Here is a 25,527-nt window from a genome sequence, read left to right as displayed (position 1 = left end):
AGGTAGGCGCTGAAGCAGCAGCAGCAGCGCGCGGTGCCGCTCTGTAGGCAGGACGTGACCTCCAGAGATGGCAAAAGGCAGCAGCAACGCCTAATGGCTCGAGAGACCTGCTTGTTCTGAGAGGGTGCTACTGGAATCAGGGAGAAAGCGGTCGGGTGAAGGAGGGAGATCCTCGTTCTGGGACGTGCCTGGGAGGAGGGCCGGTGTGGAGACTGAAATCAATGCGGAGTCTGGAAAGGTCAGGCTGGCAGACAGCTCTGGAGAAAGGTATATGCGATGCTCTCGGCTAATGCGTGTTGTGGGGAAGGAGGAAGGCAATGCTGGGGGTGCCTCGACAGCAGGAGCTGAACCTCCCTGCCTGCTGTGCCGCAGCTGGAATGCCGTCCTTTGAGCGCTGACTTTTGCGGCCGCGAGTCCCTCCTTGCTCGCCGTGAGTATGTACAACATGCAACGACTGGAGAAAGGGAAGAAAGGCGAGGGGATCCGGGGTGGGGGCTCGGAGGCCCGCCGGTAGCGCATCGGCAAGTGGGGTGAGCGGGGAAAAGTGCTTGCGGGGGGGAAGGGAGAGGGAGCCATCACGCCTCCCCGACGCGAGCCTGTGCTGCAGAGGCAGGCGTGCGGCACCCTCCGTGTCCTTGGGAAGAATCTCCAGCCCAGCCCAGCCCCGGAGAGAAAAGTCAGGCGGCCCGAGCAGGAGATTCAGCATCCTGCCGAAATCGATGCGGAGAGACGATGCCAAGCGGCAGCCCGAGCCCCTGCCAAAGCCAGGGAAAGGAGGGGATTCTGCCCGCCGCGAGGGATGGAGAGACGATCCGAAGCTTGCAAAGGCTGGCGGTGTCCTTGGGAAACCTCCTGCAGCGGGGGAAGGGGCCTGAGGAAAAGAGAGGAGCGCGGAGCTGCAGAAGCAGGCGGCAAGAGGGAACGCGCGTCTCGAAACATCGCGTAAAATGGGAGCAGAAGCCGCCGCGCTGGAGGCTCTGGCTGAGGATCCTTGTCCTTGCACTTCGCCTCCTTACACCTGACTTCTTTGACAGAGAGCTGTGAAAGACCCTCAATAAAATAAGAAATAACCTTTTTCTGGAAGTCAGGTTCACTCTTCCCTGAGAAACTCTCAGCATCCCCTCAGTAAGTGTGGGAGGCTGCTCGCCCCAGGGGTGTTTGGATTAGTGGGTGAACCAAGGAAATAGGGAGCTAAGTCCACATGCCTGCCCGGGGCGCCTTGATACAACTGGGAGTCCTGGACCAGGTGGGCAAAAACAGGCATGTGGGTACCTGAGGACTCTGAGCCTTACCACCTCTCTCTTAGATCCGAATGTCAGAGCAGAACAGCACCGAGGATGGGGAAGTGGACCCCCAGCACAGCATATATATGCTGTTCCTGCTGGTCCTGGTCTTCTTTGCCATGGGTCTTGGGGGATTCCTCATCTGCCACCTCCTGAAGAAGAAGGGCTACCGCTGCCGGACCTTCCGCGATGAGCTTGACTCGGATAACAAGGAAGCCCTGTCCCAGCTGCAAGACGGTGAGTAATGAGGGCAGAAAGGCGGGCAGGGGATCTTGCCGTGCAGAAAGACTTTCTTTCCTGGCAGCAAGGAAGATGAGTTCAATCAAGATGTGAAGCTGCCTCCTGAAATTCTAGAAACGCATGGCATAGGGGGCCAGCTCCCCCTACATGATTGGATACTGGGTTGGATGGGGAGAACCTAGCAAACCCCACAGAAAAATATGAATACTCTTCCCCTCCAGCCTAAATTCTGTGAGGGTAATTTGCTAGAGGGATTAAAATAATCATGAGTGGGCTGATTTTCAAACCAACCACCTCATTTTATTTATTTATTTATTTCCCGCCCTTCCTTCCAGCAGGAGCCATGGGCGGCAGACAGAAATGCTAAACACTTTGAAACATCCTAAAAAGACCTTAAAATATATTAAAACAAAACAACGTTAAAAACATTTTTTTAAAAAGCTTTAAAAACATATTTTTAAAAAAAGCTTTAAAAACATATTATTAAAGAAAACGTATTAAAAGCAATTCTAACTCATCCCACTTGACAGCTCCCCTCCTTTTCATTTTCCTAAATTTTCCTTTGCTTTCCCCAGTTTCACCTTCACTTTTCTTATAGCTCAGCCCTATGGATGTTTTCTCAGAAATATATCCTGCTGTGTTTGATGGAACTAATTCCCAGGTAAATGTGCACTGGGTTGCAGCCATAAGCAATCTTACTTTCATCATTTCCAGTCAACGGGTCCAGAGCTGAACTGTGCTTGCTAGATCTAAGCTAAAACAGATTTAGGTTTCCTGCTCTCTTTATCAACTTTGCAGCTCATTTGCATGTTGATTAAAGTAATGTCACTAAACTGGAGCTAACAGATAGCTGACATCAAAGAATATGCAAAACGTTAGGCTTGGACTAATGTCGCCAAACACTAGAACTTCAAGATCCCAGGGAGAGGTTACATCTCCAGTGTTGTATCTCCATGTAGTAGGAAAAATGGAAATGGACTGCCTTCAAGTTGATTCCAACATATGGCGACCCTATGAATAGACTTTTCATGGTAAGCGGTATTCTGATGTGGTTTACCATTGCCTCCCTCTGAGACTGAAAGGCAGTGACTGGCCCAAGGTCACCCAGTGAGCTTCATGGCTGTGTGGGGATTCGAACCCTGGTCTCCCAGGTCATAGTCCAACACCTTAACCACTACACCACATTGACTGTCTCAATGTAGTAGACCTTGCTTCAAATCCCTGCTGAGCAATGGCCAAATTGACAGTCATCCCTCTGCTGCTAGAATTTATGAGACATGAAGGGCAACAGTTTAGTATGCATGACAGACAATACTGTACTCCTTGAAGTATCTTGTCTATATTCTCATGCCACAGCAACTGAAACTCCTATAGGAAAATAGCCCTAGAATATCCACTGGATATCTCAGTGGATTACATGGTAGAATTCGTGGCATCTAAGCTGTGGTGGATGTATTTCTCATTATTTTGTCTTGCCTTGCTCCAAGTAGCTCAGGGCAGTCTCTCCCCGCTTCATTTTATTCCACAGAACAACCTTGTTCTGTAGGTTAGGCAGAGAGACAGTGATTGGCCCAAAGTCACCCAGTGAGCTTCATGGGTGAGTGGGGATTGGGTCCAGTCCTAGCCTGGCAATTTAACCACACCATACAACACTGGCTTTTTTTGAAGTGAATAAAATATATTATTTAGGATTATCTGAATCAGTTATAATGAGAGACAACAATGGAAGATGAATATAATGTGACCCCCTTTCTTGTTGTTATACTAAAACTCTCTGGGCATAACTTCAACTCAAGCTGGATGACAAAGCAGGAAGTGGAGGCTGGTCCATTAGAGCAAATGGGGCACTGCCCCATCAACCTCAGCCTGCTCTCAGCAAGTCCCCACCTGCCTGCTTTCTTCCTCACAGGGAGTGGCACTGCCTGTCAGCTTCCTACTCCTCAGCCTCAGGGCTCATCCAGACCTCTGTTTAATCTGTAAAATAAGCCCCTTGTGTTTCCCTATCCAGCAATACTCCAAATTGTTCTGGATAGGAAACTCTGGATTTAGTTAGGAAAAACTGGGGAGGGCCGCGGATCACAGGGAACATCATATAGACAAGGGTGAATTAATGGAGACACAAGGGGTTACATTACAGATAATGGAGACACAAGGGCTTACACTACAGATTAAACAGAGGTATGGATGAGTCCTCAGTGTTACCCTTGCAGAACTCAGGAGAAGAGAATGAGGACAACACTAGAATTAGTTGTCTCTGCCTGTCATTAGCTTTGGCTCCACCTACTGTTTGGGCTCCCTGCCTTCTGCACTACCAGTCACAATGAGCCCAGCCATCACTGAAAGCAGGATGTATCAGTTTGCATATCTCACTCCTTCTGTGCCAAGGATTGTTTTTGATACCCCATTTATTTTCTGGCCAGAAATGTCCTTGTAATGTGGTGTCTGAAACATGCATCTGGCAAAATTCCATGTGCATTCTTGGCTAGTTTGTGCCTCAGACTTGCATCTGACTTCTACCCGAGCCTCATTATATAGTTATGCAGCTATGCATTTTCTGGCTACGTTCCTGCTGTTTTCCATTGTGAGGAGGGAGACAGGATAGGTAAAGACAAGCAACTAACCCTGAATCCTGCTGCGCACTTTGCTGCAAAAATCAGACAAGGAGAGCGTGAGCAAGAGAGAATGCCCTAGAAGTGCTTAGTTCTTTGTTTTAGCAATATTGTATTCTACGTTTTCCCTAAAGAGCTCAGGGTGGCACTCATGAGTTTATCCTCATAACAAAGCTCTAAAGTAAGCTAGAATGAACAATTGTGACTCGTCCAAGTGAACTTTATGATTGTGAGCGGGGTTGAACCCAATTTTTCTTGCTTTAAGTCCAACAGTCTATTCATTGCACGCGGCAACAAAAAATATTACTCAGAAGTTTTGAAAGGCATTATGGCAATCTGAACCATACTACAGAGTTGTATCTTCTTTTGTAAATGGCCATTTCCCACTTACCAAGTACAAATGCACTCTTTTTGTGGTGTTTATATCCCATCACTATATGCTTGGACTAACATTGCTATTTCAGATTTCAGTAGGTAGATGGGGAATGGGGGACATGAACAGGTTCAAGACCTGCACATGGACACAGTCCAGTTTAGATTCCAAAGAGCAGCAACTAACTTTTAAGAGCATTTACTGTTATTGTTTTCCTTGGTTGCTTCCACACTAGTAGCTTCCTCTAGAATGGACACTGTTTTATGAAGAATTGGGACAGCACCAATACCAACCCATTACAGCTTTTTCTATATTGTCCTCCTGTCTTTTTTTAGACCTGTTTAACAGCTTTTAAAAAACACAGTTTGAAATACAATTGTAACAGCAGCCACCTGCCCAGTATGGACTGAAAAACTGCTGCTGTGACTTCTCCCTGCTACTGACTTTTTAAGTCAGTCATTTCCTCTTTGTCTTTTTATTTTAAGGCAACTTTTGCTTCTTGGATACTGGCTATTTAATTAGTTGTTTCCTCCTTGAATACTCCCTTTAATTAGTCAGGTCCCATTCCTTCTTGTTGGAGAAATTTAATTATTTGTTTTCTCTTTGCAGACAGATGATGTTTAATTGATTGTTGTATTATTGCAACTGGTTTTTTTTTTTAAGATAATGAGTAATTGCTGTGGTTGCAAAACTGAAAGAATTAAAGTCTCCTCACTTCTGGCCAGGAACAGGAACTGACTAACTAAAGGACTGATTCAGTAATTCCAAAAATGGAGTGAAGAAAGCAACTAATAAAAGGACCAGTAGTCAGGAAGCAAAAGCCACTTTAAAAGAAAGGGACGAAGAGGAAACAATAAATTAAAATGGCCAATAGTTGGCAAAGTGGTATCTTTGCTGAGCAAGATTTACCCCTGGGTAATTCCATAGTGATCAACATAACACTATGTAAGCTTCTTTATATAATACTTTGTGTTTTAGCTAATATTATTTGAACTCCAATTAACATTCAACTATCTGTTTGTTAACTGGATTGAAGTTCCCTACTAAAATAATCAAGAAGAATGCCACACGTAGTTTAAATGCTTCCTCTTTTTTGTGTTTTAAAAGATGTGACCAACATAACAGCTTTTATCTTCAAAAGCTTATCCATAACTTGCAGAATTGTATTCTTTAAAAGTATGAATACTAAAAAAATCAACTTTAGCCATGTACATTAAGAGCTAACGTTTCATGGGCAATTGTAAAATTATAGTAATGTTTATTGAAAATTATGGAAAAAAAGGTTTTCTGGCAAATGACCTGTGACCAACATAATGTGTCCAACTCAACAGGTGACAATTCATTGACAGCCATCCACAAATAATTGCATCCAAATCAAGATCATGTGCACATGATACACTACTATTCATTCACAAGTTGCAAGTCAGCATCAAGTCAATGCAGGAAATTGTAATGCCCACAGGAATTTATACTTTGCTGTGGCAGCACCCTAATAATTTGTTTCTTTTCAACCCAACATCTATCATCAGTTGCAGGGAAACCAATTGTCACAGATGTATGAAAGAAGAGGATTTCATATTAAATTTTAGCCAACAAATTTTCTTTTCAATTTCTGTGTCTCAAATGCAACAAAGTACTTCAGTGGATGTTTCTGCTTCTACGCTTTCTTTCAGGATAATCACATTTCCTTTGGGAGCATTATTTCCTGTATTTGTGATGTTTATTTTACATTATGTGAAAAATTCATTTGTGTTCAAAATTGCCTTCAACCTTTCACAGAGTTGTACTGTTCCCTGAGGTAAGGCAAGAAACCTTCAGCTCCTGAGGTGAATCTTTGTATCTCTAGATGGCCTCACTTACTCAACCTAGTTGGGGAGAGCCAATTTGAACAAGCCTTAATATATCTGAGGAGAGGCTGGTAGAAGTTTCTACATACTTCAAGAAAGGGAGTTGGTGTCTAGCAGAGAAATAAATTCTACGCTTTTCTAAACCATACCCAGGTTGAAGTTTACTGATAATTAACCTACAAAGTTATTTAATTACTAAATATATTAACACATAATTATATTATCTTCCTTCTAAAAGCAATAACATATGCCCACCCTCCTATTATCTGACTTGTCTTTCGGATTGTAAGCTTTTTGAGGGCAGAGGCCTTTATGTAAAACTCTGTAAGATGTCCTACACTGATGATATGATACAAATAATAGCCCTAATTATTATTATTAAATTCTCAGGGAAAGAATTATCAATCCTGAAAGGGATTTAAATGACACACCTGACAACACATTTATGCTATGTAAGTCGCACATTTTGGCGGTATGTTAGTCACAAGAACTGCTGCATGTAAAACAGACTTCAGGTAATATCATATTTTCTTAATACTAACAAACTCGAAGAGAATAAAGTTAAAACTTATAGAGTATTTTTGTAACTCAACTAATGTAAGTTTTATTGTCCTAAGACCTAAACTCATCTGATTTTGTTCCTTACATAAAATTTATTCTCAGCTCACCAAAGAAGGAAACAAAACTATCAGTATAATAAAGGGTTATTAACCTATTGCCTATTTTAACTGAAGATAGGGAAACAAACAGAGAAATTCTGATTCATCTTGCATGCCATGCTCCTGGTTGTTTTACTCAAGTGTAAAATGCCTTTTTGAAAAAAAAAACTATTGCCAGATACTGAAACTTTGGAAAAATATATTTAAATGATATAAAAAATGTTAACTATATATGAAAAATTAAAAATGGGTCTGTAGGTTGATATTTTAATGGAATTACCCTCCTGAATAAATATATATTAGGATCTTGCCTATATAGCATTATAATGCTATGCGGAGCCACAATTTTAATTTGGCTTTCAACCTTCATAGAAGAGCAATGCCTCAGCAACAACCTTTGTTATAACTCACAAATACTAGCAATCCAGTTTAGGGTAAGCCAGCGGGTGCTGCTGGAGGAGGAGCCAGCAGGAAGCTCTGAGGTATCCATTTGCTGTTTGGGAGCCACCAGATTAGCAAAACATCATCTCAGCCAAGAGCTGAGTGCATGAACACAAAAGGAAAAAACCACTCTCATGAATACCCCTACTTGCGAGTAGGCGTTCTCTGTAGACTTCCGGTATAATTATTTTCTTAGACTGACCTTTTTCTTGATGTAACTTTAGCCCAGATTGGGACCTGCAGAAACTCTCCGAATGGGAGTTGAATCTTGCATAAGTCTCCCCTTCAGCCCCTCCTCTGACATGTCCACGGAACGCCCTTTTTTCCGCTAGCACTCCCTTTGCCAGCCAGGGCTTCCCTGGTGGATCTCCAGCTGAACCAGGGCAAGGGGTTTCTGCTGGGGGTCTGCCACATCCAGCTCCTCTTAGCCTGGTGTAAATACGAGTTGGATTGTGCCCTAAACCAGGTTATCATTACAGGTCAGAGTCACAGTCGCACACTTTTTAAAACAGAGATTTGTTACTTAAACATGTATATTTACTAAATAGGCTCGCTTAATTGTTTATGATAGCCACATTGTGTAGAAGCAATGGGTTGACGATCAATATAGGTGCTCCTGAGTAATAATCACATCTGGGGAAGTGAGTGACCTTTCTTAATCGCACCCCTAAATTGGGAGATTCAACCCAAATGATACTAGGATCATTGTGGGCAGAGAAGGCCCTGCTATTTGTTCTGCTACAGGAAGGCTAAGGAACCTTTTTCTGATGAAGATGACATTCCTACAGGAGTAGTCCGTCAGGGCCACATGTGGCAAAAATGGGGTAAGGTACTATTTTCTCTCTGATTCCTGGCTGCCACCTTTTTCTACTGCTTGCCCCTGTATGAAATTAGAATGAGGGCTGCTTGTAGCTACAGGTTTATCCGCCCCTTTCAGAAAAGAGCTGCTTCTGAGGTCATTTTCACAGGAAAAGACATTTCCAGACTTTTGTTGGTGTATGGATATTTCTCTTGTCATAAGAGTGCCTATGTTACTTCACTTACTTCCCTATTTTATCATTTCAGATGAAGATGAGGAGCTGAATGAGGACACTGTAGAAAAGATAGTGAAGTGCATCATTCAGAATGAAGGTGGGCTTAACCTTGGCTTACATATTGGTAATTGCCTGTACATGAGGGTCTTGATTTGACACATTTCTGCTATCTTCCCTTTGTTAGCAAATGTGGAAGTCCTGAAGGAAATGCTGGGGGATAGTGATGCTGATCTCCCACTACCAGTGCCTGTGCCCAGGTGAGGAGAGTATCCAGGTGCACCATAGTGCCAATCACATTATGGGAATCTCTGCTATGCCTTCCTTCCTTGATGACTGGGCTAGAGGTCGGCTGTCAGTGAGGAAGAGATGGAAAGATTAAAGCTCTTGTTTCTGAGTTGGGAAAAGAGAAGGGAAGCCCAGGCTCAAATGTCTCCAGTTATATGCTCCCTCAGCATTTACATTTGTTACGGTTCAGGTAATTTTTGTTCCTGAGGCAAAAAATCCAAATGGAGCCTTTCTTCCCCCAGTCCATAGTGGGATCGCATAGTGTTCTTACACAACTCACATTTAGTTCAGTAGGACTTCCTTAGGAGAACTTTCTGGTGGCTTGAATTCCATGTTTGAATTGTGAATCTCAACATCTTCTGTGTGAAATGGAAACCTGAGCTTGCCTCATAGTATTGCTGCCTCTGTGAAATGTGCTCATTAGCTTCTGCCTTGAGGGTTGCCTCTGAGTCATTCCTTCTGTTTAGATTGGTCCAGGGGGCACATATACCATCAGTTCCTGACAGTACCATCAGCTTGTCTGAAAAAACTGATGTGGTAGCCCTTCCCAATCTTTCCTGGGGCTGCTTAAGAAAGACCTGTATGCCTGAGGAAAGGCAGAAGTGAGGGAGCCCAGGTCAGGGATCACACACACCATCAGCTCCTGACAGAACCACCAATGGCCTGAGAGAACTGTAAGGGCAGCCCCTTCCTCCATCTTCCTTTGAGCTTTGTACAGCCTGAGGGAAAGGAACAGCAAGGGAGCACAGGCCAGGGAGCCTGCGCCATCAGCTCCCAGTTGGCCTAAGAAAATTCTGTCACTCTACATTTTATATAATTTATTTGTTTATTATTTTAAAACTGCAAACTCCCTTGGGTTTGGTATATAAATCCAATAAATAAAAATAAACAATTATGTTCCAAATTCAAGGAATATTGCAGTGACTAGCTTTTAACTCTTCTTTCCTCCAGTGGCCTCTGTCCACATCGCAGCAGCCAAGATGGTGGCTTGCCCCATCATCACACGGTGCACTTTGGTTCAGCTCAAGCACCTTGCATTCACTGCAGCAGGAAAAAGAGACATTCATTGCATCGTCAGGGCCGGTTCAAGGAGGGCAAAGGCAAGATGCACCCTGGGGAGACCACTGTCTTCTCTGTTGGCAGGTATTTATCTGGAGAGAAGTTTTTATTTATTTCTACTCCATCCTCCATTCTATTAGGTTTCAGCATAAAAATATACCACAATAACTTGGAAAATACAACCATAGTTTTAGGAGCAGAAGAAATGCTCTGTGAAACCCTAAGCCTGGGAGTGGGGGTGAACGTAGAAGGCAATGAATCCACCATATTCAATGGCAGGGCAGAAGTGAGGTGACGGTGTGCAGGAGTGCTTCTCCATCCTTTTCTGGGTTGCATTGTTTTTACATTTTTCCTCTCATTTCAAACAATTTTATTTATAAAAATATTTATAGACCACCCTTCATATAAAACATTGAGGCAGTGTACAACAAAATATGCAAGTACAACAAAAATACCACATAAAGAATACAAAATAAGTGTAAAAGTGACTGACTCATCTTGAAAAAGTTCAAACAACAATGGGAGAAAAATAAATGGGAATTCAGCTATACCAACGCCAGGGCTGGTATAATTCAGTTTCTAGTCTAGGGGCATGTTGGGGGACTGGGCAGATGTTTGATTCTTTGGGTTCAGGTCTTCCCTGTATCCTAGGGTTGCCATATTCCAGTTCCACAAATCTGGGCAGGTTAATTTGCATATTAGGCAAATTATTTGCATATTATTTGCATATTAATATTTGGATTGTCCAGTTGTTTTGTTTTTGTGCCTAGGAATTACCACCAAAAACTGGGGAAAGATGTGAGAAATCTTTTTTTTAAAAGCAACATTTTCAGCCTTAAATGCCTAGACTAGTTTCCAACACTAGGGAGTATTTATTGATTGATTAAGAGAATTTATACCCAGCCCTTTTGCTGTTAAAAACAGAGCTCAGCACAGCTTACAAATATAATAAAAACAATAAAAATACACAATCAATATAAAAACATAATAAAAACACAAAATAGCAACAAACAAAGTAAGTCAGGGCAGCAGTACAGTTAACCATATACGATATATTTCAAAGATGTGGTGGGTGGAGAAAAACAAGAAGCCAAAATGTTAGGAAAAGGAGTCTTTCACACCACATGCTCAGTTGTAAATACTGTTGCAGCAAGTTTTACAAGTTCCTCCAGTATTCCACTGGTGCAGGCACTCAGACATTCAAAGTATCTGTATGCTTCTTAGGTTTTATAAAAGCAGAGCTTTGCTTAACTCAAAATTTCTTTTCCCTTTGATCAACCACATCTACACAGGTTCCACCTCCATACTCAAAATGAAACTGGGCCAGGAAGTGTGCAACAACTCCACACATACCTTGCTAATTAGATTACCAATGCCAGGATGTCTGTCTTATCAACTACTCTCCTGCTCTCCCCCCCCCCCAGGCATCATGAAAGACCCAGTCCTGGGCTCAGAAACAAAATAAATATCTGGTCCTCTTCAAAGTATTGATAAGCCTCTTGTTTTAATTGAAATAATAATTATAAATTCTTGTTCTTATCACTAATGGGAGTTAATTATCTTGCATATGCTGCTGTTGCTTCTATAGCTGTAACGGAGTGAGGTTAAAGATAAGTGAAATGCAAATAGGAAAAAAAACACAGAAGGCAGTAACACTTTCCTAAATGTAATACCATACCAACCACAACAAGATTCCTATGAGTAAGGCAAAAAACTAAGCATCTCACAACCAGTCAGGATTCCTAACCAAAAATATGATAAATGAAGAAATATTTATATAAGCATGACTATCAAATATATTTATTATTTACACAAACTGTGAAGATATTTATAGTGCAATCCTAGGTTTATTTATTCAGAAGCAAGTCCCAGCATATTCAGTGGGGCTTACTCAAACAGGGACAGAAATGCAACCTCAAGTGATAAGCAACTTCATTCACACAACCCAAAATTCCGAATCATGCCACTTTACGCTGTTTTGCAACTGTTTATACTTGTTTTTATGGTTATTGGATTTTAAATGGCTTTATTTCTTGTTGTGAGCTGCCTTGGTTTCCAACCCTACCTCACAGGGGTGTTGGAAAGACTCCATACACGCACACACTGCAGATGTATAAATACATACAGCCCATATAATAGTTTATTGTCAAACCAGTTGGTCATTGCAGAAAAATCAGTATTAGTTTTAAAAAAATCAGTATTACTTTCCTACAGAATAAAAACTGTAATACCTAAGTAAGCCCTGCCTACTTGCTTTAAAATAGGACTGGAGAAGGGGGCAGAAAGAGTTAGAACACAAACACAATTCTTTTTTACATTCACTCCAAAGTCCCATTGATTTTGAGCACATTCATAACCATGTCTACTCAAAAGTAAGTCCTATTGAATTCAATGAGATTTACTCTGGGCGTATGGGATTAGCATGCTTTTACCCCCACAAAAGCAAGTATTGGGAAGGTTTTGAAAACACTGCCCAGGATCTGACTCCTGCACACAAGAGGAAAAGAAACTGAAATGTATATACTTACCCAATTTATGAGATTTCAGATAAACGGGGAGAAACCACCATTTTGTTTTCTAGACACTGCCTCAGGTGAATGAAACTGAAACACAATCCCTGATTGGCTGCAATGCTGAATGGGCGGGGTTAAAGCTACGAAGGGCTATAGTACTACTGTTTAAAGAAAGATTTAACAGTCGGGGGGACGCTGACGTTTTTATGTATATCTCGAGGACCGGACCACCTAGGAACTTAATTTTTTTTTAAATTAAAGCTGAGAACCCGGGCCACCTAAGGGGCTAGCCGGGTGCCAGATGGCATGCATAGAATCCGGGTAAAACCCAGCTAACGGGGCAATATGGCAACCCTACTGTATCCTCCTCTGCTATACCCTTTTTTTGGCCCTACTGACATTTGTAGGCCTAGGACTGCAGAAGATTCCAGAATGGAAGGGAGGAGGAAACTGACACTGGAGTTCTCTCTATGGCCTCCCAGGGGTCATAGGACTGCAGAGCTAGACATACTAAAAGCAGCAGCAAAAAATTAAAATGACAGATCATTTTCCATTTCCCAAACAGGAATTTTTTGTGTGGGAACCCCTGCTTTAAGCCTTAAACCTTAACGAGTACAAATAAATAAAATCCTAAAAAACAAAGTAATACAACATAAAAATGGACATATTTTCCTCTGAAACAGCATAAAACTCCAGATTATGGAAACTGTGTGTGTGTATATTGTATTTTATTGAATTTTAATATGTACATCGCCTAGAGTGGCTTCGGCCAGATAGGCGACACAAAAATTAAATTTATTATTTTATTATTATTATTTTTGTGTGTGGGGATTTAAAAAGCCAGGAAAAATAAGGAGAAAATGAACACAAAGAAAGGTGCTCTGATGAAATGGAAGAATGGAGGTGGCATAAAATGAGGTCAGGGGTGACAGGCTGCCAAACCTGTGGTTTACAAGACTGGAGATAAAGTTCACACCAGTATATTGAGTAAGTAGGCATGAACAGGAGAGATCTGTGGAGCTGGTTAATTAAACAATTTCAAAATACTTGGAAGGTTGATTTGAAATTCCAGCAGCTGATCATTTGGATATATTTTTAAAAGTGGTGGTGATTCCACAAACCTTAAGACTTCCCAATTGTTACACATTTCTGCTTCCAAGCAGTAAACATGATTTGTTTTGAATATATTTTCCTAGCTAAATAACATTTTTAAACTTGACTTTTCAGTTTTAGTAAATTATACATTGAATTTTTTAAAATCTTATTAAAATCAGTGAGAAATTGTATTTTTGTAGAACCAAAAAAGTTCCCCCAGTTGAATTTCCTAGAAACATGCTGCATTTCAACAGTCATCAGCTGAAGATGCTCAAAGATTTTTCACATCAAGCAAGTCTACAGCTTGTCACTGAAAATAAGTTTACCCAAGAAAATTCCAACCAGCTCTGGTCACTAGTACATAAAAAGAATTTAGAAAAGCAGGTGCTAGCATGCTGAAAGAGCTCACGTTAGAAGTCCAAGAACAGGACTGGTAAGAGCTCAAGTGGCCAGAAAGCCATGCTGATGGAAAGAAAATAACAGGAGATCCAGTTTGGAAGTTAAAGATGGCATGCTAATTGGATAGGTGTATATGTATAAGAGGGGAATGCTGAGAGGTCAGTTTTGGCATGCATATGAAAGAGCATCAGATGTTAGAGGTGGCATGCCAATGGAATGAGGAAGTCAGGTTATCAGCATGATGAGTAGGGCTGCCAGGTCTCATGGCTTGTCTCAAAGTGTTCAGGTATTAGCTTCTTCCTTGGGACTTTGAGAGAAGGATTTAAATCATGTAGGAAGGTGCTATCAGGCTGGTTTCCACAGGGCACATTCTCAGCCTGCCCCCCCTTCTAATGCTCAAACCTCTCCTTTTCCTAAACATGTTCCTCTAATCTCAGCATCTGTGGTGAGAGTGTGAGGTGCACCCAAGTACTGGTATACACCGGAATTATTTATTTATTATTTATTTATTTAATTTGTATCCCGCCCTTCCTCCAAGCAGGAGACCAGGGCGACAAACAAAGCACCAAAAAACTTTAAAACTTTAAAATATATTAATACAAAACAGCATTAAAAACAATTTAAAAAACAACCTTAAAAAGGGTTAAAAACATTATTAAAAAACATATTAAACAATTCTGACACAGATGCAGACTGGGATAGGTCTCAACTTAAAAGGCTTGTTGGAAGAGGAAAGTCTTCAAAGGGCACCGAAAAGATAGCAGAGATAACGCCTGCCTAATATTCAAAGGGAGGGAATTCCACAGGGTAGGTGCCACCACACTAAAGGTCCATTTCCTATATTGTGCGGAATGGACCTCCTGATAAGATGGCATCTGCAGGAGGTCCTCACCAGCAAAGCACAGTGATCGACTGGGCATATAAGGGGTGAGACGGTCTTTCAGGTATCCTGGTCCCGAGCTGTATAGGGCTTTGTACGCCAAAACTAGAACCTTGAACTTGGCCCGGTAGCAAATGGGCAGCCAGTGCAATTCTTTCAGCAGTGGGGTGACATGTTGGTGATACCCTGCTCCAGTGAGCAGTCTTGCTGCCGCATTTTGCACCAGCTGCAACTTCAGGACCAACCTCAAGGGCAGTCCCACATAGAGTGCATTACAGTAATCCAGCCTGGAGGTTACCAGTGCATGGACAACAGTGGTCAGGCTACCCCGGTCCAGAAACGGCCGCAGCTGTCTCACCAGCCGAAGCTGGTAAAAGGCACTGTTATACAGAAATATAATCCACCTATTTGAAAACATACAGGAAAGAGGTTAATAATTCTGCATGGGACAGCAACCAGGAGGAGATGATCGATACCTCTTCACAAAAACATAACCAAGTGCCTTAAAGTTTTGCTTCCTGTTCTGACAGATAGTACTCATGAGCTCTTAGGCCTCAAGAGACTTGGCAACCCAGATGAGGATTCTTACAGGACGATTCCTCACTGTTGACTAAGCTGGTTTTCTTTCTTTTTGCTCTAGATTCCATGTCACACACATTGGGAAGAAACTTGCTTCCCATGAGTCACAGGAAGAGTCTCTCCCTAGTAGTAAACAGGACCTTGGCTCTGCCGATGTAAACCACAGCAACGAGAAACTCCAATGGGAGGGGTCTCAGAATGGAATAGTTCACACAGGCGGACTTCAGCAAGGAAAATTCCAGCAGGCAGATTCTGAGAGTGAAAAGGAACCAAAGGAAGAAAGTGCAGATGAGCCAACTCAAGGAGAGAGAACCTTGAACACAACAGCCAATTCAGATGTCTCCATGAATGAATCAGAGAGGAAACAAAACCCCAAGGCAAGCTCATTGCAAGAGGCAGGCCTCCTAAGTACTGGAACAAGCAATACATCTGAGACAAACTACTCTGCAGGACCCAAATGCCTTGGGTCAGAGGCCCTAGAGGAGTTGGAGAGGCTGGAAAAGGTAGTGGATGCCTCTGGGGATGAGGGCGTTCAAAGGGCAGCTAATGAAGTATCAGAAAATAAAGGAAGTCAAGTTCTTCAAGTAGGATCCAGGCTTGCTGCATCAGGAAATCAGATCAATAGAACAAGGAGCCTAGAACTCCAGGTAGATACTGTTCTTTCCTTGTCCTACATAATGCTCCATTTCTCTTTCTGTGCACAGGGATTCTAAAAGTATTGTTGGTTAACGCCATTGCAACGCATCCAAATTGATGCAGTGGCAAGATGCCGCTGAAAAAGCTGGGGGTTGTGATTCACAGATTCTCTTGAGATAGGAAAAAGTGTAAAAGGACTGCCTTCAAGTCGATCCCAACTTATGGTGTTCCTATAAATAGGGTTTTCATAGTAAGCGGTATTCAGAGGGGGTTTACCATTGCCTTCCTCTGAGGCTGAGAGGCAGTGACTGGCCAAGGTCAGCCAGTGAGCTTCATGGCTATGTGGGGATTCAAACCCCCAGGGCATAGTCCAACACCTTAACCACTACACCACACTGATAGTGGAGGAACTCAAACAGTCAATGGATAATTGGTTACATTTATAAAGAAATACATTCTGGAAGCAGGAGGCACTGAGTATCCTGCACTGAGAATTAAGGTGTGTGTACATATGTACCTAATTACAGAAGCTGGTGTATTGCTATTTTTTCTGCAGTGAAATGAGCTCTGTTTTCCCTTGCTTTCACTTCTGAAACAACACGACAGACTCTGAAACCAGGGGCTGAAGCAGGTAGACTTTGGTGTAAACACTTTCCCCAGGCCTCTTACATATTTATCCATTTAAATATTTGATGCCTCAAAAACTAGTCAGTCTGGCTCCCCTTCCACCAATTGAAACATTGCTCTAAGCAGGCATTATGATTGTCACAAGAGTTAGCTAATCAGCACTCTACACAGCAGTCTTCTGCTGGAAATAGGAAGAAACTATTGTTCCTGAGCAAAACTCTCTGAGGAACATTCTCCATTTTACCAAAAAAGAGGGAGGTACATATCCTAAGGAGTCCCACCACTCAAAATCTATGTTTGTGTATGTACCCACCTGTACTGAGCAAGATTGCTTGAAAGGGGAAAACTAGGATGAAAATAAAAGCAGGGGGATAACTGGAAGAAGATTTTCAAGTGCAGAGATCTGGGAAGAATATTATTTTACCAAATGTTACAGCATAAAACATTTTAGTTTCAAGAATCTTAAAACATCTTTTAAGAAAACAAAATAGTAAAACCAGGAAGGTGTAGACCTACAATGAATTGCAGGTAATAATGGAACTAAGACAGCGAAGAGTAGACGAAAGAAATGTTTGGCATATTTCTTAATGTTACAAGCAGGCAAATACTGATTAGATAAGCCAGAGGTGTTTTTGCTGCATCCATTATTGTAAAGACTGAAAACGAAAAGAACTTAGCAAATCAGAGAGGCAGCAGAAGGCACTCTTTGCAGAGTACTTGGGTAAAAGCTATACAGATCACATCCACACCATACATTTATTCCACTTGAAACAAATATGGCTTCCCCCAAAGAATCCTGGGAAGTGTGGTTTGTGAAGGGTGCTGAGAGTTGCTAGGAGACGCCCTGTTCCCTCATAGAGCTACAGTTCCAGAGTTCTCTGGAAGGAGGGACTGACTGTTAAACAACTCGGGCAATTGTAGCTCTGTCAGGGGAATAGGAGTCTGCTAACAACTCTCAGCGCCCATCATAAACTACACTTCTAAGGATTCTTTGGGGAAAGCCATGACTGTTTAAAGTGAAATAATAGTGGGATAAATGTATGGTGTGGATGTGGCCACAAATTCACAAGTCCTGTTTTAAAAACATCTAGGATAGCTGCCTTATGGACTTGTTATGGTGAAAAGATGGGATACAAATATTTTCAATAAACAACCAACACACCATCTTAGAACCAGTAATATTTAAGAGTGTCAAGGAGAGTTATGAAGTCAAAGATGGATGCAAAAGTGTATAGCAGTTTATCTTTGAAGTGGTAGAAAAGAAGCATAATTGAACACTAATATGGTGCTCATATGTCTGGTATATTATTTTTGCTTAAACCAGATTCTCTATTTTTTCTTACATAATTATATGTTCTTATTACATAGCCAAAATTTTCTTGTTGTGACAAAATGAGATTAGTAGGCAAGGGAGATGCAGCATACCTCTTTGTATAAATTGCCCATGGCATGATATACCTGCTAAAAACATAACTTTGGATTGCATACCAGTTAGGGACAGCACAAGTTATTTTAGTGCCTAAAGCAGCGAAATACAAAGCCATCTTCCTGGTGGTAGTAAATATGATTACTAAATAATTGACAGTTTGCTGCCCTTTAATAGTACCCCAAATCTTCTACCTGGGATGTGCTATCTCATACTACCTAATGGTAGAGTAGGCCAATACTCATCTTTTTTAAAAAAAGATGTGCTTTCCTGGTGTACATGAAATATTCAGAGCTTGGAAAAGTTATTTTTTTGAACTACAACTCCCATCAGCCCAATCCAGTGGCCATGCTGGGTGGGGCTGATGGGAGTTGTAGTTCAAAAAAGTAACTTTTCCAAGCTCAAAGATATTATATTGTTCACACCTTTTAGCAATTGCACAATAAGGGTTTATAGTAGCCATTAGAACTGTAACATGTGAAATGCTTCTTAGACTGGAATTTTTTCCTTGCCTAAATGTATAGAATCACTGCTGAAGCACTCTAATCCCTTATCTACCTCATAAGGCTTCAGTGAGCACTAATTAAGTCCTGCTTGTAAAACACCTTTGGGACTTTCACATGCTTAGGAAGAGCAAAGACTCTTAAAAGACTCCTTCCGGCACTGGTGCTCACCATTCTATGTCAGCAGCAACCCTCTCCTCTTCATATGGCCTACCATTTCCTACCCCAGCCAATTGGTGGTGTACAATATTTTGCCAAATCATTTTCTTAGCCAGTACAGGGGACCCTTATTGGTCTTCCAGACCGACCCCAGCAACCTCTTCACCACTCTTATCCCAGTCCTAAGCAGCTACGTTGTGGGTTCTGAGGGACTTCGTTTAACATAAATTGCCAGTGTAACTTTTTTTTTTGCATTTGTTTCTTTCCTCTTTTCTCCCAGGAGAAGAGCTCGGTGGTACAGGACCCAGGAGGATCTGTGTGACGTAAGTTCCATGCTCAAGTTGTCAACAGCTGGGACTGAGGGTGTGGATGTCTCTAAAAAGCCACTCCCGACTTTAGGCTGACTATTTGACAAATTTGTAATGTGCACATTAGGATTTAGCTCTGCTTTTACCAAATTAGCAATATGCTATGTGATTTCTTTTGGTACACTGAAACCAGGTGAATACTGCTATTCCCTAAGTGCACGAGTGAGCTTCTACTTGTCCTCTTCTAGTAGGGTTGCCATATTGCCCGGTTAGCCGGGTTTTACCTGGATTCTATGCATGCCACCTGGCGCCCGGCTAGCCCCTTAGGTGGCCCGGATTCTCAGCTTTAATTAAAAAAAAAATTAAGTTTCTAGGTGGTCCGGTTCTTGAGATATACATAAAAACATCAGCCACCTCCAACTGTTAAATCTTTCTTTAAACAGTACTACAGAACTTCCTAGCTTTAACCCCGCCCGTTCAGGATTGCAGCCAATCAGGGATTGTGTTTCAGTTTCATTGACCTGAGGCTGTCTAGAAAACAAAATGGTGGTTTCTCCCCGTTTATCTGAAAATCTCATAAATTGGGTAAGTATATACATTTCAGTTTTTTTTCCTCTTGTGTGGAGGAGTCAGATCTTGGGCAGTGTTTTGAAAACCTTTCCAATGCTTGCTTTTTGTAAAAGCAATGCTAATCCCATATGCCCAGAGTAAATCCCATTGAATTCAATAGGACTTACTTTTGAGTAGACATGGTTATGAATGTGCTCAAAATCAATGGGACTTTGGAGTGAATGTAAAAAAGAATTGTGCTTGTGTTCTAACTCTTTCTGCCCCCTTCTCCAGTCTTATTTTAAAGCAAGTAGGCAGGGCTTACTTAGGTATTACAGTTTTTATTCTGTAGGAAAGTAATATTGATTTTTTTAAAACTAATACTGATTTTTCTGCAATGACCAACTGGTTTGACAATAAACTATTATATGGGCTGTATGTATCTATACATCTGCAGTGTGTGCGTGTGCGTGTATGGAGTCTTTCCAACACCCCTGTGAGGTAGGGTTGGAAACCAAGGCAGCTCACAACAAGAAATAAAGCCATTTAAAATCCAATAACCATAAAAACAAGTATAAACAGTTGCAAAACAGCGTAAAGTGGCATGATTCAGAATTTTGGGTTGTGTGAATGAAGTTGCTTATCACTTGAGGTTGCATTTCTGGCCCTGTTTGAGTAAGCCCCACTGAATACACTGGTACTTGCTTCTGAATAAATAAACCTAGGATTGCACTATAAATATCTTTACAGTTTGTGTAAATAATAAATATATTTGATAGTCATGCTTATATAAATATTTCTTCATTTATCATATTTTTGGTTTTTGGTTAGGAATCCTGACTGGTTGTGAGATGCTTAGTTTTTTGCCTTACTCATAGGAATCTTGTTGTGGTTGGTATGGTATTACATTTAGGAAAGTGTTACTGCCTTCTGTGTTTTTTTTTCCTATTTGCATTTCACTTATCTTTAACCTCCGTTGCAGCCATAGAAGCAACAGCAGCATATGCAAGATAATTAACTCCCATTAGTGATAAGAACAAGAATTTATAATTATTATTTCAATTAAAACAAGAGGCTTATCAATACTTTGAAGAGGACCAGATATTTATTTTGTTTCTGAGCCCAGGACTGGGTCTTTCATGATGCCCGGTGGGGGGGGGGAGCAGGAGAGTAGTTGATAAGACAGACATCCTGGCATTGATAATCTAATTAGCAAGGTATGTGTGGGGTTGTTGCACACTTCCTGGCCCAGTTTCATTTTGAGTATGGAGGTAGAACCTGTGTAGATGTGGTTGATCAAAGGGAGAAGAAATTTTGAGTTAAGCAAAGCTCTGCTTTTATAAAACCTAAGAAACATACAGATACTTTGAATGTCTGAGTGCCTGCACCAGTGGAATACTGGAGGAACTTGTAAAACTTGCTGCAATAGTATTTACAACTGAGCATGTGGTGTGAAAGACTCCTTTTCCTAACATTTTGGCTTCTTGTTTTTCTCCACCCACCACATCTTTGAAATATATCGTATATGGTTAACCGTACTGCTGCCCTGACTTACTTTATGTTTGTTGCTATTTTGTGTTTTTATTATGTTTTTATATTGATTGTGTATTTTTATTGTTTTTATTATATTTGTAAGCTGTGCTGAGCTCTGTTTTTAACAGCAAAAGGGCAGGGTATAAATTCTCTTAATCAACAATAAATACTCCCTAGTGTTGGAAACTAGAGTCTAGGCATTTAAGGCTGAAAATGTTGCTTTAAAAAAAAAGATTTCTCACATCTTTCCCCAGCTTTTGGTGGTAATTCCTAGGCACAAAAACAAAACAACTGGACAATCCAAATATTAATATGCAAATAATATGCATAATATGCAAATACTTTACATAATATGCAAATTAACCTGCCCGGATTTGTGGAACTGGAATATGGCAACCCTATCTTCTAGCATCAGAGGAATCTGAAGTCTGTTGCTGTGAAGTGCAAGTCTATCAAGCGTCTCTTTGCCTTCTACTAGTCCAATCCTGCTCCCTATGCCCCAGGAGTGTGTAGCTATTCCTGCACCAGGGATATTGCCTCCAAAGAGAGTACGAGATCTCAACAGTTTCCATCTTTCACTTCCTCACCCTTTAATTGTGCAACACCTCAATCGGTGATGGTGGGAACACTGCAATGCCAGTTACCCCCAATCCACAAGCATGCTGCCAGAAAAAGTTCAGAGTGCCTTCTCTAATAGATCAAATGCTATTGCTCATCAGATTAGGCCAGAAATAAATATGTCTGCAGCCGCAGGCTCCAGGGCTTTCCTTAGGTGATCCCCTGGCAGACCCAATGCGGATAGCAGCAGAACAACCCTTTTGCCAGGAATAAGGCCAGGAACACACAGGCAAGAAGAAATGCCACTCCAGCTGTGCCATTCAGATCCACAGCACTGTGCAAGATACAGGCATAGAGAAGCCAGGGGCTCCTCACCTATACGAAAGAGGGGTTCAAATCCCACCATAGGAATAATGCTTCTTTGAACGGAATACATTGGGGGTGGGGTTGAATGGTTTTTCTTTTTTAATTTCTTGCAATGGAAGGGAGCCACATGGACAAAGAAGAATGAGAGCTATAACAGCAGTCCCACAGAAAACTGTGAGCTGCTTATCATGGGAAAAAGAGGGGTGTTCCAGTCCCACCTCATAGACATGAAATTTCAGCTGATGAAGGACAAGGGGGTCTTGATAGCAACAGAAATTTCAAACAGAAAAGAGAAATGATATACTCATCACATTAGGTGGGAAGCAGTCCATACAAAGAGGCACAGGTTTGAATCCAAAAGTGGCATGAGAGCCCTTTGGCTGGGAAAAATGATAGGGGGGCACAGAGGGGAAAGGTATAGGATCACAGTCCTAACACGTACCCAGAGCTTTACCTTATGGGAGAAAAGAAAAGCTATGTCATCACCACCCCCGCCCAGAAAAGGGTTCGTCATCCTGTGGGAACAATGACCGTATGTGGGGAACAACCCTGTTGCAAGTGAGAGAAAAGGTCTACTTTGATAAGCAACGAAGGAAGCTACAATAGCAAGGTCACATGAACCAAGACTGTGAACTGGCCAGTAGCACAGCTGGGGATGAGCATTGTCCACTAAAACTGAAGGGGCAGGTTGAAGTCTCACTCTGGGGAATCTGTAAGCCAAAGCCTGATTTTTCTATCTGACTGAAAATAATATCTGTAGAGGGTAAAGGCAGCAATGGGGAAAAAACCCACACCTCCTACTCTACAGAGCACCACTCCACCAGGGGACGCAACTGTGTCATTCTCCACCCCTCCCCCATACTATGTATGGGATGATCCCAAGCCAAGTAACCTACTCCTGAAGGATCCATCTGTATAGGTGTAGCTCAGTAGAACAGCACCTCTACAGGTACAGTTCAGATGAGGCTCATAGTTCAGTTGCTGGCTGTGGACTCCTAGGAGAAAGGGCCAAGAAGAAATACACCCAATGCAGTGTCCTACTGCAGTAGTGCAGAAGATGGTGGGTGGGCTTGCAGTTCAGCTGCATAGCTTATCACAGCAACAGTAACTGGGAAACAGTGGGTTGTGTGGAATCTACCCCCTTACACTTGCTGGAGCATAGTCAGTGGGTGGCAAAGATATTGACACTGCGTTCTGCTGGACAGTGATGATAATTAACTCCCTGGAGCCTTTCCCCTCAAGAGTCCCATCCTGAAGAAAGGCCAACCCTTTCACTGAACAGCATTCGCGATAAAAGCAAGCAAGGGCAGCCCTACCATGAGCTATGGTGAGCTACATAGGTCAGGAGAGAGTGGGAGGAGTGGCAGAACATGTGCCCTCCCCCTCTGCCACCCACAGGTGTGCTTACCTCCATCACTAGGGTTGGGGCTTTTGGCTACTACCACCAAATAATCTGTCCTCCTTTAAGATTATTAGTTAATAATTTGTCCCACCTGTCTAGCTTCTCAAAAAATAGTTTAATGAACTTGTTTCTTAATTGAAAACCATTATATGCAGAGCAGGAGCACAAAACAGCATTTAGTTTGAGATTAACCTACAGTGCTCGAGTCCCATTGCCCCGTGGTTCTTTTTCCTCTCTGCATCCCCCTACCTCTGGGGCACTTTCTGCAGGAGCCTTTGTCATTCTTCATTTTGCCACTCATTTTTAGAGGTGGCCATGCAGGAATGGCCAATGAAATTTAAGGAGGGAAATGGTGGTAAGCAGAGGAATAAACTATGAGAGTTGGCATCCAGAGGATGGGGTTCTCTGTCAAGTGCTATCTTTCCTTGTAGAAGAGACTTGACTGTTCTTTATCACCCAGGTTTCTGGTAGCTGAAGAATTCCCCCCCCTGAATTAGAATTAGAGATGCATTTGGCCCTCACCCTTGGAAAGACTTACTGTTTGAGTACATGTAAGAGTGAGGCCTAGGTGCTGTTAGAGGAAGTATTTATATAAAACATTTTGTATACTAGCCTTCAATGTAAATATTTTCAGAGCAGGTAACAAAATAACTATGCACAGCAGAGTGACTGAGGTTAGGCAATTCTGTTGGACCTATGCATTGTGAGTGACAGCATGATGCATCCACCCCGTTCAGAATGACACAAGTCATATTTGTCAGCTTTGTATCATTTATTCAGCCTCTTAGCATAGGAACAGATTATAGCCTCTGTAGAACTCTGCTTGTACAGCATCCTTTGCCATTCTAACTTGCCTCAAGCTACAGGGTTGAAAGCTTAAACATAAAAAGACATGATCTTGAGATTCAAGTTTTGTGTTCCATATGGAATACAAGCAGTCTTACTGCCTTTATAACTGCGGCGTTAGTTTTAATGTAAAGCTAACTGCTAAAACAGCAACCTCACACTTCTGGGGAGCACAGACCTACATTGTAAACCAACTGGAAAGAGCCCTACAATGCCAGCATAGGAAGCTCAGTTTACATTTATCTTTTGTAGATGTTTCTGTTCATGATTCCTACCACAAAATTCTCTTTCAGAACCACTCCAGGTTCAGGGCTGAGAAGAAGGGAGATGCATACAGAGCCAGCATCAGGCATGCAAGAATGAAGTAGCCAGATCAAGTCAGGCCTAGCCCAGAAGAGCTACACCACGCTTGGCAAGGACGTGCCATTTCAACTAGTAGAACTATTGCACTTGACAAGAGCCTCATCCCTCTCACAATAGTTATCGTTGCAGCAACAGAAGAGCTCCCCACAGGAATAGGACCATGCTGCTGAAAATTCCAGCCTCCCCATTCTGTTGAAAGCTTCATAAGGCCCATGTATTTTGTGGAGTGGGATGACAGGACCCGTAAGTGTGCCTCAGCTGGTAAGAATCCTGTCCTTCACTATGCTAGGGCTCAACATGTGGTGCTTTGAAGAATCCCAGACTTGAGTCTCAGGGTCATTCTCACATCCTGTTCCAGATGTTGCCATTTCAGCAATAGCACATTTTCCTGCATGCCAGTCAGGCCCCAGTGAACTACTAGCATTAAAAAATGCGGCTACTGCTTACAGCAAGAAAAGGACTCAGCCAATGTAGGTGGAGTGAGTTTTGAACTAAAGGGAAAAGGCCTTTGGTACTGCCTTTCCTAGTTGTAGCTGTGACTCAGCTGTAAAGGCACAGGCTAAGCTGCTTGGAGTTTGAGTGTCCGCTCCCACCTTGGCCAGGAAACCAAGACCCTTGGTCAAACTAGACCCTTGGGACTACCCAACCAGGATACCCAACATAGTTGCCAACCATTTGACACAAGACAATCAGAACAGCTGGAATTACAACTCCGGAGCTGCCATTACACAAGAAGAGAACATTTAAATTCTGCCTCAGAGAGCACAGGGGGAAGGTGTTTTCCTCTGGACCATAGTAGTTACAAACAGGGACTCCCCCTACATGGCAGATCCTTGCAAGGATCTTGCTCTAGTTTCTACTCACCATATTACCCCCTTCAAAACAACCAAATAGCCCCTAGTTCTGAGCTCCTTTGCTGTGGTGCTCAATATGGTATGCTTGGGCACCTGCGTGA

The 25,527-nt window shown here is 42.1% G+C and overlaps 1 protein-coding gene across 1 annotated transcript; it reads left to right on the top strand.

Annotated features, from left to right (window-relative positions):
- The first annotated feature begins 203 nt into the window (after window positions 1-203).
- Window positions 204-25,527, top strand: RELL2 (RELT like 2). Its single transcript, XM_061586114.1, has 8 exons — window positions 204-267; window positions 1,307-1,520; window positions 8,518-8,583; window positions 8,671-8,743; window positions 9,723-9,914; window positions 15,358-15,943; window positions 18,928-18,970; window positions 24,503-25,527. The coding sequence occupies exons 2-7, from the start codon at window positions 1,313-1,315 to the stop codon at window positions 18,967-18,969; spliced, it is 1,167 nt and encodes a 388-aa protein (XP_061442098.1). The 5' UTR covers window positions 204-267; window positions 1,307-1,312; the 3' UTR covers window position 18,970; window positions 24,503-25,527.

This window comes from Rhineura floridana, chromosome 1, assembly GCF_030035675.1.
Source record: "Rhineura floridana isolate rRhiFlo1 chromosome 1, rRhiFlo1.hap2, whole genome shotgun sequence".
Lineage (NCBI taxonomy): Eukaryota > Metazoa > Chordata > Lepidosauria > Squamata > Rhineuridae > Rhineura > Rhineura floridana.
This window is presented reverse-complemented; position numbering and strand designations above follow the sequence as displayed.